This window comes from Thalassophryne amazonica, chromosome 6 (genome assembly GCF_902500255.1).
Source record: "Thalassophryne amazonica chromosome 6, fThaAma1.1, whole genome shotgun sequence".
Lineage (NCBI taxonomy): Eukaryota > Metazoa > Chordata > Actinopteri > Batrachoidiformes > Batrachoididae > Thalassophryne > Thalassophryne amazonica.
The window spans coordinates 17,330,129-17,345,421 of record NC_047108.1 but is presented as its reverse complement, the minus strand read 5'-3'; the positions used below and the strand labels follow the sequence as shown (position 1 = coordinate 17,345,421).

The 15,293-nt window shown below is 42.2% G+C and overlaps 1 protein-coding gene across 6 annotated transcripts in view; it reads left to right on the top strand.

The window, feature by feature from the left end:
• The first annotated feature begins 689 nt into the window (after positions 1-689).
• srpk3 (SRSF protein kinase 3) overlaps positions 690-15,293 on the top strand; it is a 78,572-nt gene continuing 63,968 nt past the window's right edge. For all 6 annotated transcript variants that reach the window (XM_034171821.1, XM_034171824.1, XM_034171822.1 and 3 more), the window contains exons 1-2: positions 690-1,045; positions 4,688-4,781. In XM_034171821.1, the coding sequence (XP_034027712.1) occupies positions 1,036-1,045; positions 4,688-4,781 (104 nt within the window). In that variant the 5' untranslated portion in view covers positions 690-1,035. The remainder of the gene's footprint in view (positions 1,046-4,687; positions 4,782-15,293) is intronic.

Here is a 15,293-nt window from a genome sequence, read left to right as displayed (position 1 = left end):
CTTTGGAACATCAGCGGCCGTGTGTTCTCCGGGTTACACTGGAGTTGTGTCGGATGGGCAACCGGCGGTAAAACTTGTGCCAAATACCAATGCGGATCTGGCTGTATCCGCTGTGGTGACCCAGAACAAAACAGGAGCAGCCGAATGGACAACAACAACATCATCTGTCCATAGAAGTAGGATAAACTTTTATGATCTGGATGATGCAAATTTGATATTTTATGTTACTATTCATGATGAAAAGAGTTGCTTACTACTAGTATAAAAATGTGTATTTTTTAAAAATACAATACTAAGAGCAGATTACCCAGTTACTATGACTCAAACCAGCTCCCCCCCAGCTTCTCACCAATCAAAAATGTATGGATCCACCCCTGTTTAGGACATATTTGTTCAGGTTTATTTGAAAAATCTATATAAAAAAATAAGAAATTAGAGGTATGTAGTGTATTGATTAGTTTTTGTTATATGATGTATGCGCTTTGTGTTTGTGTGTATGTTTCTGCTATTTTTGTGTTTAAAAATGTGGGGCCCTCTGACCTCCACCCGGGCCGGGCCCTGCTGTTACCCGCCCCTGCGTCAAACGCGCACGTGCGTCTCGGCGGAACTTCGATGTTCTGTGAACGTTTTAAAATAAAATATAAAATAAAATGCAGCTCCAACGACGCATGCGCAGATCAGCTCGGTGTCAAGAGTGACAGCAGCTGTTCGGGTCCTGGACGGGAGGTCCGAATCCGGGTCGGCAGATAAAGTGGAACCAGAACAGAGGAGTGGACCCGAGTACAGAACTAGTCCAGACCGGGACGGACCGAATCTCGGCAGAATCTCTGTTCTGTTGGTCGAGCTAAATGGCTAGCAGAGACCAAGTGCTAACCGTTACCTAACAGGGATCGAACCGCTCGGACCCAGAATCCGGATTCTTTCCTCAGGGTTTCGCCAGCTAGCAGAAGCTAAGAAGCTAGCTGCCAACTTACCGAGAGTTTGTCCGGAGACGGACTGCACTGACCCGGTTTGATTCGAGGACAGAGATCCAGCATGTTGATAGGTAACGTTCCGGTCCAGTTGACAGTGACGATGTCTGGTTAATTTAACCTGATTTGAACCTGTTAGCATTAGCTAACGGTACCAGTGTGTGACTGCCGCACACACTCCACGCTTTCGTCACTTATGGGGACATTATATTGACTTAACGAGTGTCGAACCAAACCCTGACCCGACCCACAAACTCAGTCTTAAGTCTAAAAATTTTCCTCCGAGTAAATCAGGTGATACTTGGGGACTCAAACCATCTGGACCAAACTTATTTGTCCCCAAAAGTGAGTGTTAAGGAATGCTGACAGTCTCTAAGTCTGGCAATTCTGTGGGGGAGAGCGAGAGCTAAAATTCTATTATTTGTGAAACCGTATCCACACTGAATCTAGTTCAAAACATTTTAGTTTGGAATTGGCCGTGGTTACAGGTACGAACCCGAATCTACAGAGACCGTTCTAAAGATAACGGGGGTATTCACCGGTGACGTCATGTCTTACTGACCAATCAGAATGCGCAACTATGTCCGTGCCCGTGCGCACCTGTCGTTATTGTATGCGTCACTTAAGGCTTAAAGCCTTTGAAACAATCCCTGTAAGCTTTAACTTTCACAGTCCGCTAATGCTCCTGTATACGAAATTCAGTGGGAGTGGTGTGAGTTTGGTAGTTGGAATTTTTGTCCCCGTTTGACCCACGCATGCGCAGATACGTTGCGCACTTCGCTTATTCTCCTCAGTTCGTACTTTTAGCAGTCCCGCAGAAGATACGGATGCACGTATCCTTAGCCACTTCGTTTGGAATTTCTTGCTTTGATATTAGAGCACATCCTACTGTAAGAAGGCGGTACTGCAGCTGAAGGAGGAGACAGGAAGGAGCCCACCTGAGGTTAAAGGGGACGCGTGGAGCCAGTGACGGTTAGATTCAGGATTAGAGTACGGAGTGGCTATACGCCCAACCACAACCGACCAATGAGCACGCTTGTAAGTTCACTTCCAGTTTCAACGCGCGTGGGGTGGCGGTATTTTCTCGCTGGCTGCTGGAGGGTTCACAACCCGTGGAGTGGCTGTGATCTAAAGTGGTTCTGTTTGGCTCATCGCACGCAGGGAACTGTGTCAAATTAACACCATCTTACAGACAACAAGCAGCATTTTGTTCAAAAACTGTTTCGTCATCGTTAACAGGCTTCCGTTCAAAATGCTTATGAAGTTTGTCTGCTTCATCCAAATCCCAAGTTAAAGAGTTAATAACACAGAAAAAGGTACAACTTATACTCCAGTGTGACTTGTATATGCTTTTTCCTTTTCAAGAGGCATTTTTTTTTTTTGACAGGTGCAACTTATACTCCAGAAAATACAATACATGTGCCAAAATTAAATGGCATGTCTATGCAAAAAACAAACAAACAAAAAAAAAAAACTATAACTTGTGCTATAATTGAATGGTGTGTCTGTGCAAAAAGTACCACAAATGTGAATTGGTTCCTAACATTTTATCAAACACTTTTGACAAAGGAATGTAATTGAGCTTTGATGTTTTACAGTTTAAACATAGCTAATATGACCAATGGATAATGGGGGGTCCCAGCCAAGCTTGACAGCATAGTAAACAATGTCGTTGGAGCGCTCTCTGCTGGTCAGTGTGTGTAATGACAATTTCCAGCAGCCAGTGTTTTTATTTATTTCTGCATTGTTTATTTTGTAAAATACGAGGGCTGTCAATAAAGTAACGGTCCTTTTTATTTTTTTCAAAAAACTATATGGATTTCATTCATATGTTTTTTACGTCAGACATGCTTGAACCCTCGTGCGCATGCGTGAGTTTTTCCATGCCTGTCGGTGACGTCATTCGCCTGTGAGCACTCCTTGTGGGAGGAGTCGTCCAGCCCCTCGTCGGAATTCCTTTGTCTGAGAAGTTGTTGAGAGACTGGCGCGTTGTTTGATCAAAATTTTTTCTAAACCTGTGAGACACATCGAAGTGGACACGGTTCGAAAAATTAAGCTGGTTTTCAGTGAAAATTTTAACGGCTGATGAGAGATTTTGAGGTGATTCTGTCGCTTTAAGGACTTCCCACGGTGCGAGACGTCGCTCAGCGCTCTCAGGCGCCGTCATCAGCCTGTTCAAGCTGAAAACCTCCACATTTCAGGCTCTATTGATCCAGGACGTCGTGAGAGAACAGAGAAGTTTCAGAAGAAGTCGGTTTCAGGCATTTTATCCGGATATTCCACTGTTAAAGGAGATTTTTTAATGAAAGACGTGCGGACGGGTCCGCGCGTCGGCTCACAGCCGACGCAACGCTCCGCCACAGGAAAAACACCTCTGTTGAAAGCCTTAAGGACAAGTTGGAACATGTCCTGCTGTTAAACAATTTCTCATATACTCACTCCACTGAAAGCCATCAAAAGCCGCCTGGATTTTACAAATGGTTATCAACCGGAGGTGTTTTTCCTGTGCCGCCGCACCGCGTCGGCTGCGTCCCGACGCGCGGACCCGTCCGCACGTCTTTCATTAAAAAAAATCTCCTTTAACAGTGGAATATCCAGATAAAATGCTGAAACCGACTTCTTCTGAAACTTCTCTGTTCTCTCACGACGTCCTGGATCAATAGAGCCTGAAATGTGGACGTTTTCAGCTTGAACAGGCTGACGACGGCGGCTGAGAGCGCAGCGCGACGTCTCGCACCATGGGAAGTCCTTAAAGCGACAGAATCACCTCAAAATCTCTCATCAGCCGTTAAAATTTTCACTGAAAACCAGCTTAATTTTTCGAACCGTGTCCACTTCGATGTGTTTCACAGGTTTAGAAAAAATTTTGATCAAACAACGCGCCAGTCTCTCAGCAACTTCTCAGACAAAGGAATTCCGACGAGGGGCTGGACGACTCCTCCCACAAGGAGTGCTCACAGGCGAATGACGTCACCGACAGGCGTGGAAAAACTCACGCATGCGCACGAGGGTTCAAGCATGTCTGACGTAAAAACATATGAATGAAATCCATATAGTTTTTGAAAAAAATAAAAAGGACCGTTGCTTTATTGACAGACCTCGTATATCTATTTTTTATCTGCAGAAACAACAGATGCACAAAGGCTCATATTGGGCGATTATATTGGTCAGGCTCCAGTTGAGTTTATAAGACTGGCAGTGAAGGGAGTGCAGGAGAAGACACAAGATTAGATGGACAGAAAAATACTTGGGGGGTGGGGGGAATGGAATATTTACCTGAAGTACAGGAAGTACTTTTGAGGTGGTTTGGGTGATAAATATGTCATTAAAAAAGGGATGGAAAGAGAATGATGGGAGGACTGAAAGAAACAAGATAAGGTTTGATGAAACTGATGTGACCAAAGTTTAAAAAAAAAAAAAAGGCATGAGTGTCCCCTCTGTAAGAGGTTCATAAGAAAAATGACAGGGAAAAGAATAAAATATCTTCTCCTGTAAATGTGTAATACATGTTGCAAGTACAGAGAAGTTGCCTGTTATTTGTTTATTTTGCTCTCTTTCTTGGTTCTTCTATGCTCTAAATAGTTCCACTGATGGAGATGACTCTGTCTCTGGACGCCACCTGTCCATGTTCGTGTGGATTTAAAAGCATCTTGAGCCCTTTCTGTTAAAAGTGAAGTCGGTGTGTCTGGCTGAGGGTTTGTGTCTTCCCCCCACAGTAGTCAGACCTGGAAGCGGTGATGCCGCGGCCCCCCGGAAAAAGCACCGCAGAAGAGGCAAGAAGCACCGGAGAGTCCAAGCTGAGGAGAACCGGTAATAATGCAGCAGAGTCACTGCCAACCCCCCACTCCTCCTCGCACACTCTGGAGCTAAATTAAGCACTGACTGTGTGTGTGTGTGTGTGTGGGGGGGGGGTGTCCATACCAAGGAATTTGCTTCTCTTACCCTTGTACCATCGTAGATCTTTCCACTGTTAGAGCTCCATTTATGCCGATGGTTGAGTTTGTGGTGGCTTGTTGTCATATAGGCCTCTTTCTTACATGCGCTTAACCCTGAGCTTGTCCAGACGTTAGCTGGAGGAGCTATATGTGAGAACTAGGGATGGGTATTGATAAGATTTTATCTATCGATACATTATCCATCCTATTCCTTGTCGATACCTCTTGTGAATTTTCTGTGTACTAAAAGTAGGGTTGACAGGTTTTCTATGTCAGCAACATTTTATTGTCTTAAATCAAATAAATATGAAATTGGTCACTGGATCCTTAAACTCTGGACATAAATAAACTCTACACATTGGAATCTTGATCTCTCGACATAAATAGAAATAAACAAAATACAACCCCCTATTCCAGTGAAGTAGGGACATTGTGTAAAATGTAAATAAAAACAGAATATAATTTGCAAATCCTCTTCAACCTATATTCAATTGAATACACCACAAAGACAAGATATTTGATGTTCAAACTAATAAACGTTATTGTTTTTGTGCAAATATTTGCTCATTTTGAAATGTATGCCTGCAACACGTTTCAAAAAAGTTGGGACAGTGGTATATTTACCACTGTGTTACATCACCTTCTAACAACACTCAATAAGTCTTTGGGAACTGAGGACACTAATTGAAGCTTTGTAGGTGGAATTCTTTCCCATTCTTGCTTGATGTATGACTTCAGTTGTTCAACATTCCGGGGTCTCCGTTGTCGTATTTTGTGCTTCATAATGCGCCACACATTGTCATTGGGTGACAGGTCTGGATTACAGGCAGGCCAGTCTAGTACCCGCACTCTTTTACTACGAAGCCATGTTGTTGTAACACATGCAGAATGTGGCTTGGCATTGTCTTGCTGAAATAAGCAGGGACGTCCCTGAAAAAGACGTTGCTTGGATGGCAGCATGTGTTGCTCCAAAACCTGGATGTACCTTTCAGCATTGATGGTGCCATCACAGATAGAGCTGAAACAATTTGAGTAATTCGATTACAAAAAAATGTTCGAGGCAAATTCTTTGCCTCGAGGCTTCGTTTAAAGCTGTAGTACATACGCCAGGCCTGTATGTGGCACTGTAATGCTCCCACAAAAACACAAAAAAACAATGTAGCAGGCGATGCTACAAGTTTGCAAAGCCACACGCTGAGTAAAATAAAGCCTTTTAAGAGAAAGGGTCCATGCGGATCGTCTGAAAAGGACTTAATGCGCATTTTAAGTGAAGCAGTGTGTTTGTATATATTTAAAAAAATTAAAACACGTTTTGCTCCACTCGCCGTTCTCCACCTCCGCAGATGAAGTGAAAGGACGCGCACTTTAAATGAGTCATGTTTAATGATTAAAAAAGCTTTAATTGAGATTTGTTAAGAGTTTTTATCAACATGCAGCTTTTATGGAAACGCTGCAATCCACAGCCATTTTTCAAAGGCCCTGTTATTCGCCAAGTATCCACAGAAAACAAAGAATTTGACTTTGGCTTGAGCTACACTCTGTATGGCATGTATAAATATACACTAAACACTGAATAAATCACAGTAATAAAAAGTGCAAATGAAATATGCAATAAGAAGGGAAAAAAGAATGCACACTGAAGATTTCACAGACTGCCTGGGCTTATGGTTTGGCAAAGTTCTAAAACTCTTAATATGAAAAAATTAATAACCCGGCAAAACAGAGAGAGAGAACACCCTAAACTTAAAAATCCGCATGATGGCACAGAAACATTGTGCCACTGCTGTAGGGAGAGCCCTGCCACTACTGATATTGTTTAAAAACACAAAGGTACTTTTTATCCGATTACTGGATTAATCGATAGAATATTCGATTCCAAAAATATTCGATAGCTGCAGCCCTAATCACAGATGTGTAAGTTACCCATGCCATGGGCATTAACACACCCCCATACCATCACAGATGCTGGCTTTTGAACTTTGCACTGGTAACAATGTAGATGGTCTTCTTACTGTTTTGTCCGGATGACACAATGGCCATGATTTCCAAAAACAATTTGAAATGTGGACTCATCAGACCACAGCACATTTTTCCACTTTGTGTCTGTCTATTTCAAATGAGCCTGGGCCCTGAGAAGGCGGCGGTGTTTCTGGATGTTGTTGATGTATGGCTTTCACTTTGCATGGTAGAGTTTTAACTTGCACTTGTAGATGTAGCGACGAACTGTGTTAACTGACAATGGTTTTCTGAAGTGTTCCTGAGCACACGTGGTAAGATCCATTACACAATGATGTCGGTTTTAAAGTAGTGCCACCTGAGGGATTGAAGGTCACGTACATTCAATGTTGGTTTTTGGCCTTGCCTCTTATGTGTAGAAAGTTCTCCAGATTCTCTGAATCTTCTGATTATATTATGGACTGTAGATGATGGAATCCCTAAATTCCTTGCAGTTGAACATTGAGAAACATTGTTCTTAAACTGTTGGACTATTTTTTTTTTTTTCCAAACAGTTGTTCACAAAGTGGTGATCCTCACCCCATCTTTGCTTGTGAATGGCTGAGCCTTTTGGTGATGCTCCTTTTATACCCAATCATGCCACTCACCTGTTTCAAATTAGGTGTTCTTTGAGCATTCATCAACTTTCCCTGTCTTTTGTTGCCCCATCCCAACTTTTTTGAAATGTGACATCCATTTCAAAATGAGCAAATATTTGCACATAACAACAAAGTTTATCAGTTTGAACATTAAACATCTTGTCTTTGTGGTGTATTCAATTGAAGAGAGGATTTGCAAATCGTTATATTCAGTTTTTATTTCCATTTTACACAACGTCCCAACTTCACTGGAATTGGGGTTGTATGTGGTTTTTGTCAAAAACATTTCCTTTCAGACATTATTGGCATGAATGTCACTCCATACCTCTGAGCTGAGCTCTTGCAGTAGACTGTGCTGCACGTCAGCATCAATGTATTTCATGAAGAACACAAGACGTCTCATTTTGGGAGGAAAAAAAAATGTTTTGGTCGATTGTAGTTTATTATCTGTGTTACAACGTTTGGAAAGAGCTGTCATTTTATTTAAAACGGTGATTCGCTTTGAAGTTATTAATTCTGACCTGACTCTAACCAGAGCATTTGGAGCTGTGTGAACGGGATGGAGGACAATTCTCGTTTCTTGACTGCAACAAGACAAGAGTCCCAGTTAGTGACTTTAATCCACACAAAAGTGACTCACGATTGAAATATTTTAATGGCTTTGAGAGGGGTTAAGAAGCGGATTTGCCGCTTCCGAAGAGCAGCGAATCAAAGAACCAACGAAGCAGTGGATCAAAGCACTGATTCATTGGTTCAAGCTTCAAAGTGGAGTCACGCTGCAGTAGCGGTTCATTACAAACCCGCTGCAGGGTCTGTAATCAACGTGTAGAACTCATTTTCCTACAAGCACCCTCAAAAACAACAGCTGCTCTGAAGGACCGATAAGGGAATCGTTAAAAGCAAAAAGGCTATTGATGTCAATCGGCTTCTGCACTGTGAAAACGTTCAGCTGCTCCATCGAAGTCAAATTAAACAATAATATTACAAAAACTACACAAACAATTAAAACGTCAAGAACGACAGATGAACTGAGGTTTTCGTTGCCCTTCGTTCAAATTTTTCAACAGTTTAAAAATCCTGACAAAGCGCCCGCTGCAGGAACGAAGCTGCGCGAAGGTTAAACGATGTCGACAGTCAAAGAAAGTCCAGATTTCTTGTTTCGTCAGGGCTTCGTCACCCTTCGTTAAGTGCCGTGTGACTGGGCCATTAAGTTTATATAATATAAAACATTCCAAAGCTGACAGCTTTATTACTAATGATTGAGTTAAAAAATAAGACATCTTCTGTGACCATATTTTACTCACCTCCAAGGGAGGTGATGGTCTAGTGGTTAAGGTGTTGGGCTTGAGTCCAGAAGATCATGGGTTCAAATCCCCACCTGACTGGAAAATCACTAAGGGCCCTTGGGCAAGGCCTTTAATCCCATATTGCTGTGTAGTGAGCACCTTGTATGGCAGCACCCTGACATCGGGGTGAATGTGAGGCATAATTGTAAAGTGCTTTGAGCGTCTGATACAGATGGAAAACCGCTGTATAAATGCAGTCCTTTTACCATTTACAGAATGATGAGTTGTCAGATCCCCAACATGATTAAGAATCTAAACACTTGAGGATTTGAATTCAGGCACTTGCAACCGCTGTTCCTTTATTACTTCACTTAATGTTTCATCCTTTTTTCCTTTTGTACTAAATATGAACAACGTAGAGCTCTTGATATAATTCTGTTGTGGCTGCATTTATGTTGAATGTCCACCAGGTGTAGATACTGTTCCATTTGTAGAACCTTGAGTACAGGCTACTGTGGAATGCAACAACCAACCTGTTGCTTGTGTTAGTAGATACATGGGTGCAAAACCTCCGTTTGTATAAGTATTTCTGTCAAAATTAGTTTCCATGTTATGTTTATTTCATCATATAAAACCACTGAGTTTAAAAAAAAAAACATTTTATGGCTTTATTTTGACCTGAAACGTGCGGTTTCTCAAAACATTTCTCTGTGCAGTAAATCAAGCGCACCCCTCTTCTTCTGTGGTGTTTAACGGCAGCTAGCATTCTTATTGCTGCCACCTGCTGCATCATTCCGTTACAGCAGCATTAAATCCTCTCGATGAGTCCAGTGTCTTTCAAGTATTTAAAAAGCCAACACTTCCCCCTCTCACTTGACCTTATGGCCAAAATGCTTCCTACTGAAACTTGTTTCAGGCCGTACAGTTGATTTACTTCAGTATTTAATCTTTAATAGATAAACAATTCAGAAATGATATGGTAAATTGACTGCATTTATATAGTGCCTTTCCATCTGCATCAGAGACTCTCAGCGCTTTACAATAATGCCTCACATTCACCCTGATGCCAGGGAGCTGCCATACAAGGCGCCCACTACACACTGGGAGCAATTAGGGGATTAAGGATCTTGTCCAAGGGCCCTTAGTGATTTTTCCAGTCAGGCTGGGATTTGAACCTCTGGTCTCACGCCCAACATGTAACCATTAGACCATCACCTCCCCAGTATAGCTTGTAAAATAAAAGATTTTTTGTGAAATTAAAGCACTATGCTAAAAACTGTACAGGTATGTTCATTGGTTCTGATTTTTATTATTTATATTACCTATATTGCATCAGTTTTAAATGACTTACAAGTGGCAAAAGACTTTTCTTTGGCAATAGTTATCATGCTTTAAGCATATGATAGGATAGCTACCTATTTACACAACAGGTATCAGTGTGTCCATTTTGGGGAGACAAATTCTGAACTTTGCAGGATTACATGTAGGGTGCCTCAGAGTTGAGTCCTTGGACCGTTACTGTTTCTGTTGTATATTAATGATATATACTCAACAAAAATATAAACGCAACACTTTTGGTTTTGCTCCCATTTTGTATGAGATGAACTCAAAGATCTAAAACTTTTTCCACATACACAATATCACCATTTCCCTCAAATATTGTTCACAAACCAGTCTAAATCTGTGATAGTGAGCACTTCTCCTTTGCTGAGATAATCCATCCCACCTCACAGGTGTGCCATACCAAGATGCTGATTAGACACCATGATTAGTGCACAGGTGTGCCTTAGACTGTCCACAATAAAAGGCCACTCTGAAAGATGCAGTTTTGTTTTATTGGGGGGGGGGGGGGGGGGGGATACCAGTCAGTATCTGGTGTGACCACCATATGCCTCATGCAGTGCAACACATCTCCTTCGCATCATCCGTGAAGAGAACACCTCTCCAACGTGCCAAACGCCAGCGAATGTGAGCATTTGCCCTCTCAAGTCGGTTACGACGACGAACTGGAGTCAGTTAGAGACCCCGATGAGGACGACGACCATGCAGATGAGCTTCCCTGAGACGGTTTCTGACAGTTTGTGCAGAAATTCTTTGGTTATGCAAACCGATTGTTCCAGCAGCTGTCCGAGTGGCTGGTCTCAGACGATCTTGGAGGTGAACATGCTGGATGTGGAGGTCCTGGGCTTGTGTGGTTACACGTGGTCTGCGGTTGTGAGGCTGGTTGGATGTACTGCCAAATTCTCTGAAATGCCTTTGGAGACGGCTTATGGTAGAGAAATGAACATCCAATACACGAGCAACAGCTCTGGTTGACATTCCTGCTGTCGGCATGCCAATTGCATGCTCCCTCAAATCTTGCGACATCTGTGGCATTGTGCAGTGTGATAAAACTGCACCTTTCAGAGTGGCCTTTTATTGTGGGCAGTCTAAGGCACACCTGTGCACTACTCATGGTGTCTAATCAGCATCTTGGTATGGCACACCTGTGAGGTGGGATGGATTATCTCAGCAAAGGAGAAGTGCTCACTATCACAGATTTAGACTGGTTTGTGAACAATATTTGAGGGAAATGGTGATATTGTGTATGTGGAAAAAGTTTTAGATCTTTGAGTTCATCTCATACAAAATGGGAGCAAAACCAAAAGTGTTGCATTTATATTTTTGTTGAGTGGTTTCCAAGTCTGTGAGATGTATTTTGTTTGCTGATAATACGACTGTGTTTGGTATTGGGGACCATTTGGGACAGCTCCTATACATGATGGAGAGGGAGCTACAAAAATTTAAATGCTGGTTTGATTCAAACAAATTATCGCTTCATTTGGGTAAAACAAAATGTATTATATTCAGAAATGAGCCCAGGAACTTAAGTAGAAACTTACTGTATTATTGAATGATGCTGAAATTGAAATAGTAACCGAAACCAAGTTTCTTGGAGTGTTTATGGATGATAAATTAAGTTGGAAAACTCATAAATTGTTAAATCCAAAATGTCAAAAGTTATCGCGATTCTGTGTAAAGCACAGTAGTTCCTCTCCTAGCATTCGTTGGTTACGCTGTCATTCATTGCTTGTCCCATATGTGACCTACTGCATTGAGGTTTGGGAAAACACATATAAAACAAACGCAAACCCAATATTTCTGTTACAAAAGAAAGCTATAAGAGTTATAAGTTAAAAAACAAACAAAAAAAAAAAAACATTGTGAGCCAACAAACCCACTTTTTTTTGCTTACACATCTTGAAGTTCTGGGACTTGGTTGATTTATATTATGATACAGACCATGTATAAAGTTAACAAACTCTTGCCTCAGCATGTCCAGGAACTGTTTAAAATGAGGGAGTCCTGTTATCACATGAGAGGAACATTAGTATTTGACAGCTTAAAGACTTGAACTACTGTAAAAAGTCACTGCATCTCCGTAAAAGGTGTTTAAAATCTGGAATAACTGTTCTGATAGTATTAAAATTATCTGGTACTTTGGCTGGCTTGAAAATACTTCATAAAAACTATCATTTCTTATTATAGTACGAGAAATTAGGTTAACTGACTTTGTTACTGTTCTGTTTTATCTGTGCTTTGTGCTGCTGTGTTCAGATATTTTCTTTTACTGATTAATCTACATTGTCTGTCTTTCTTGTCTTCTTGGTATTTGTTGTATGGGTGTACATATGTGTATATAGCAACTGGTGAAAGGGGAGCATTTGTAAGCTTTTGCTTTCGCCTTCACCCTTTCGGTTGCACAAAACTGGGAAATTGAGGTTTTGTTTTCTTTTGTTTGAGGGTTTTTTTTTTTTTTTGTATTATGAGAGATTCTTTGTGTGTGTGTGTGTGTGTGTGTGTGTGTGTGTGTGCTGAATAAAATTAATTAATTAATTTATATTTTCAAAAAGCAGAAAGGGTGTAATTATTGATTTGTTTTATAACACAGTGAGAATTTGAAAAATGTAAAATGAAAACAATGAAAGCAGAATTAAATGCAGAGTTAATGCAGACGGTCAGTTCATTTATGGAAACTTGTTATAGACAAAACATACAAGATATTAAATAAATTTAAATGAAATCAAGACTTAAGCCATATTTTATTCTAGTCAAATCCCTCTGTGTTTCAAACAAGAAAAACTGAGCAAAGTGCTCTCAGAATGCACCAAAATGCACCTTTTTTTTTTTTTTTCTTTTCCTTCTCAAAATTTCACAGGTGGGGTGGTGGTGTGGCGGGACTGCCCAAGGGGGCTTAATTTATTGTTTAGTATAAACTGGTTCATACGGCCAATCGGATGGGAAACTCTAACATACGAGGTCTGTTAGAAAAGTATCGGCCCTTTTTATTTTTTGCAAAAACCATATGGATTTGAATCACGTGTGATTGCATCAGCTAAGCTTGAACCTTCGTACGCATGTGTGAGTTTTTTCACGCCTGTCGGTTGCGTCATTCGCCTGTGAGCAGGCATTGTGTGAGCAGTGGTCCACCCCTCTCGTCGGATTTTTATTGCGAATAAATGTCTGAACGATTTGGAGCTTTGCTGCATCAATTTTTTCCAGAAACTGTGAGAGACCTCCAGGTGGACACCATTCGGAAAATTCAGATGGCTTTCAGGGTCCATTTTATGGGAATTCCTCCGCATGTCTGTCTCAATGTGCCGAAAAAGTGCTGATGTCTTCTGCAATTCCTGTGCTAGTCAGAGGATGTCCCGGATAAAACACAGCGTCCAGTTTAGAAATGAACGGCACATTCCACTGTTACTGGAGTTTTTGTCATGGAAAGAGGAGCGGAGGAATTCCGCGCGTCGCGGCGGAGCCGCATGGCGCAAAACAACGCTGTGATGAAGCCTCACAGGACATGTTGGGGCATGTCCAGCTCATGCACAATTTCTCGGATAGTTGCACGACTAAAAAGCCACCGACAGCCGTCTGAAATCCATCTCAAAGCCGTCCTGTGAGACCAACACTGAGGTGGTTTTGTCTCGTGACATGAGAGGCACGGTGGCGCATCTGTCCGCTTCTTTTTCCATGAAAAAAAACTCCTGTAACAGTGGAATGTGCCGAAAAAGTGCTGATGTCCACGCCTTATGCCTTTTTTGTGGAAGTCAGACGACGTCCCGGATAAACAAAGCCTTCACGTTGGAAATGATCTGGTTGTTTCAGCGGGGTGTCAGCCTGTTGATCGGCGCTCGGAGTGCGCCGCGCTCTTAGCAGCTGTGGGCGGTCTTTAAACCGGCTGGAGCACTCCTTAATCTGTGTAATCCCCATAAAATGGTCCCTGAAAGCCATCTGAATTTTCCGGATGGTGTCCACCTAGAGGTCTCTCACAGTTTCTGGAAAAAATTGATGCAGCAAAGCTCCAAATCATTCAGACATTTACGAGGTCTATTAGAAAAGTATCCGACCTTATTTTTTTCAAAAACCATATGGATTTGAATCACGTGTGATTACATCAGACATGCTTGAACCCTCGTGGGCATGCGAGAGTTTTTTCACGCATGTCGGTTACGTCATTCGCCTGTGGGCAGTCTTTGAGTGAGGAGTTGCCCACCCTCGTCGATTTTTTTTCATTGTTTAGGAATGGCTCAGAGACTGCTGCTTTGTTTGATCAAAATTTTTTCAAAACTGTAAGGCACAACTGAGTGGACACCATTCGATAAATTCAGCTGGTTTTCGGTAAAAATTTTAACGGCTGATGAGAGATTTTGGTCTGGTAGTGTCACTTTAAGGACGGCCCACGGCGCCTGACGGCGATCTGCGCTTCGAGGCGGCAGCGTCTCGCCATTTCAAGTTGAAAACTTCCACATTTCAGGCTCTGTTGACCCAGTAAGTCGTCAGAGAACAGAGAACTTTCAGAAGAAGTCGGCATGAGGAGTTTATTCGGACATTCCATTGTTAACGGACATTTTGTAATGAAAGAACGTGCGGGCAGAGTCGCATGTCGGGCCGGACCCGACCGCGGGGGGTCGCGACAGGAAAAACACCTCCGTTGGAAACCTTAACGGGCAAGTTGGAACATGCCCAAGCTGTTAAACAATTTCTCAGTTACTCACTTGTTGAAAGCCATCAAAAGCCGCCTGAATTTTACAAATGGTTTTCAACATGGAGGTGTTTTTCCTGTCGCGGCGCACACAGATTCACCGAGTCGTCACAGAAATGACTCGCCGAATTTGCGCGCACGTCTTTCATTAAAAAATGTCCTTAAACAGTGGAATGTCCGCATAAATTCCTCATGCCGGCCTCTTCTGAATCTTCTGTTCTCTCACGACGTCCTGGATCAACAGAGCCTTAAATTAGGATGATTTCAGCTTGAAACAGGCCGACGACGGCGCCTGGAAGCGCTGCAGGACTTCCCGCTCCGTGGGAAGTCCTTACAGCGACAGAAACACCCCATAATCTCTCATCAGCCGTTAAACTTTTCACCGAAAACCAGCTTAATTTCTCGAATAGTGTCCACTCGGATATTCCTCACAGGTCCAGAAAAAAGTTTGATAAAGCAACGCGCGCCGTCTGGAGCAGCGTGTG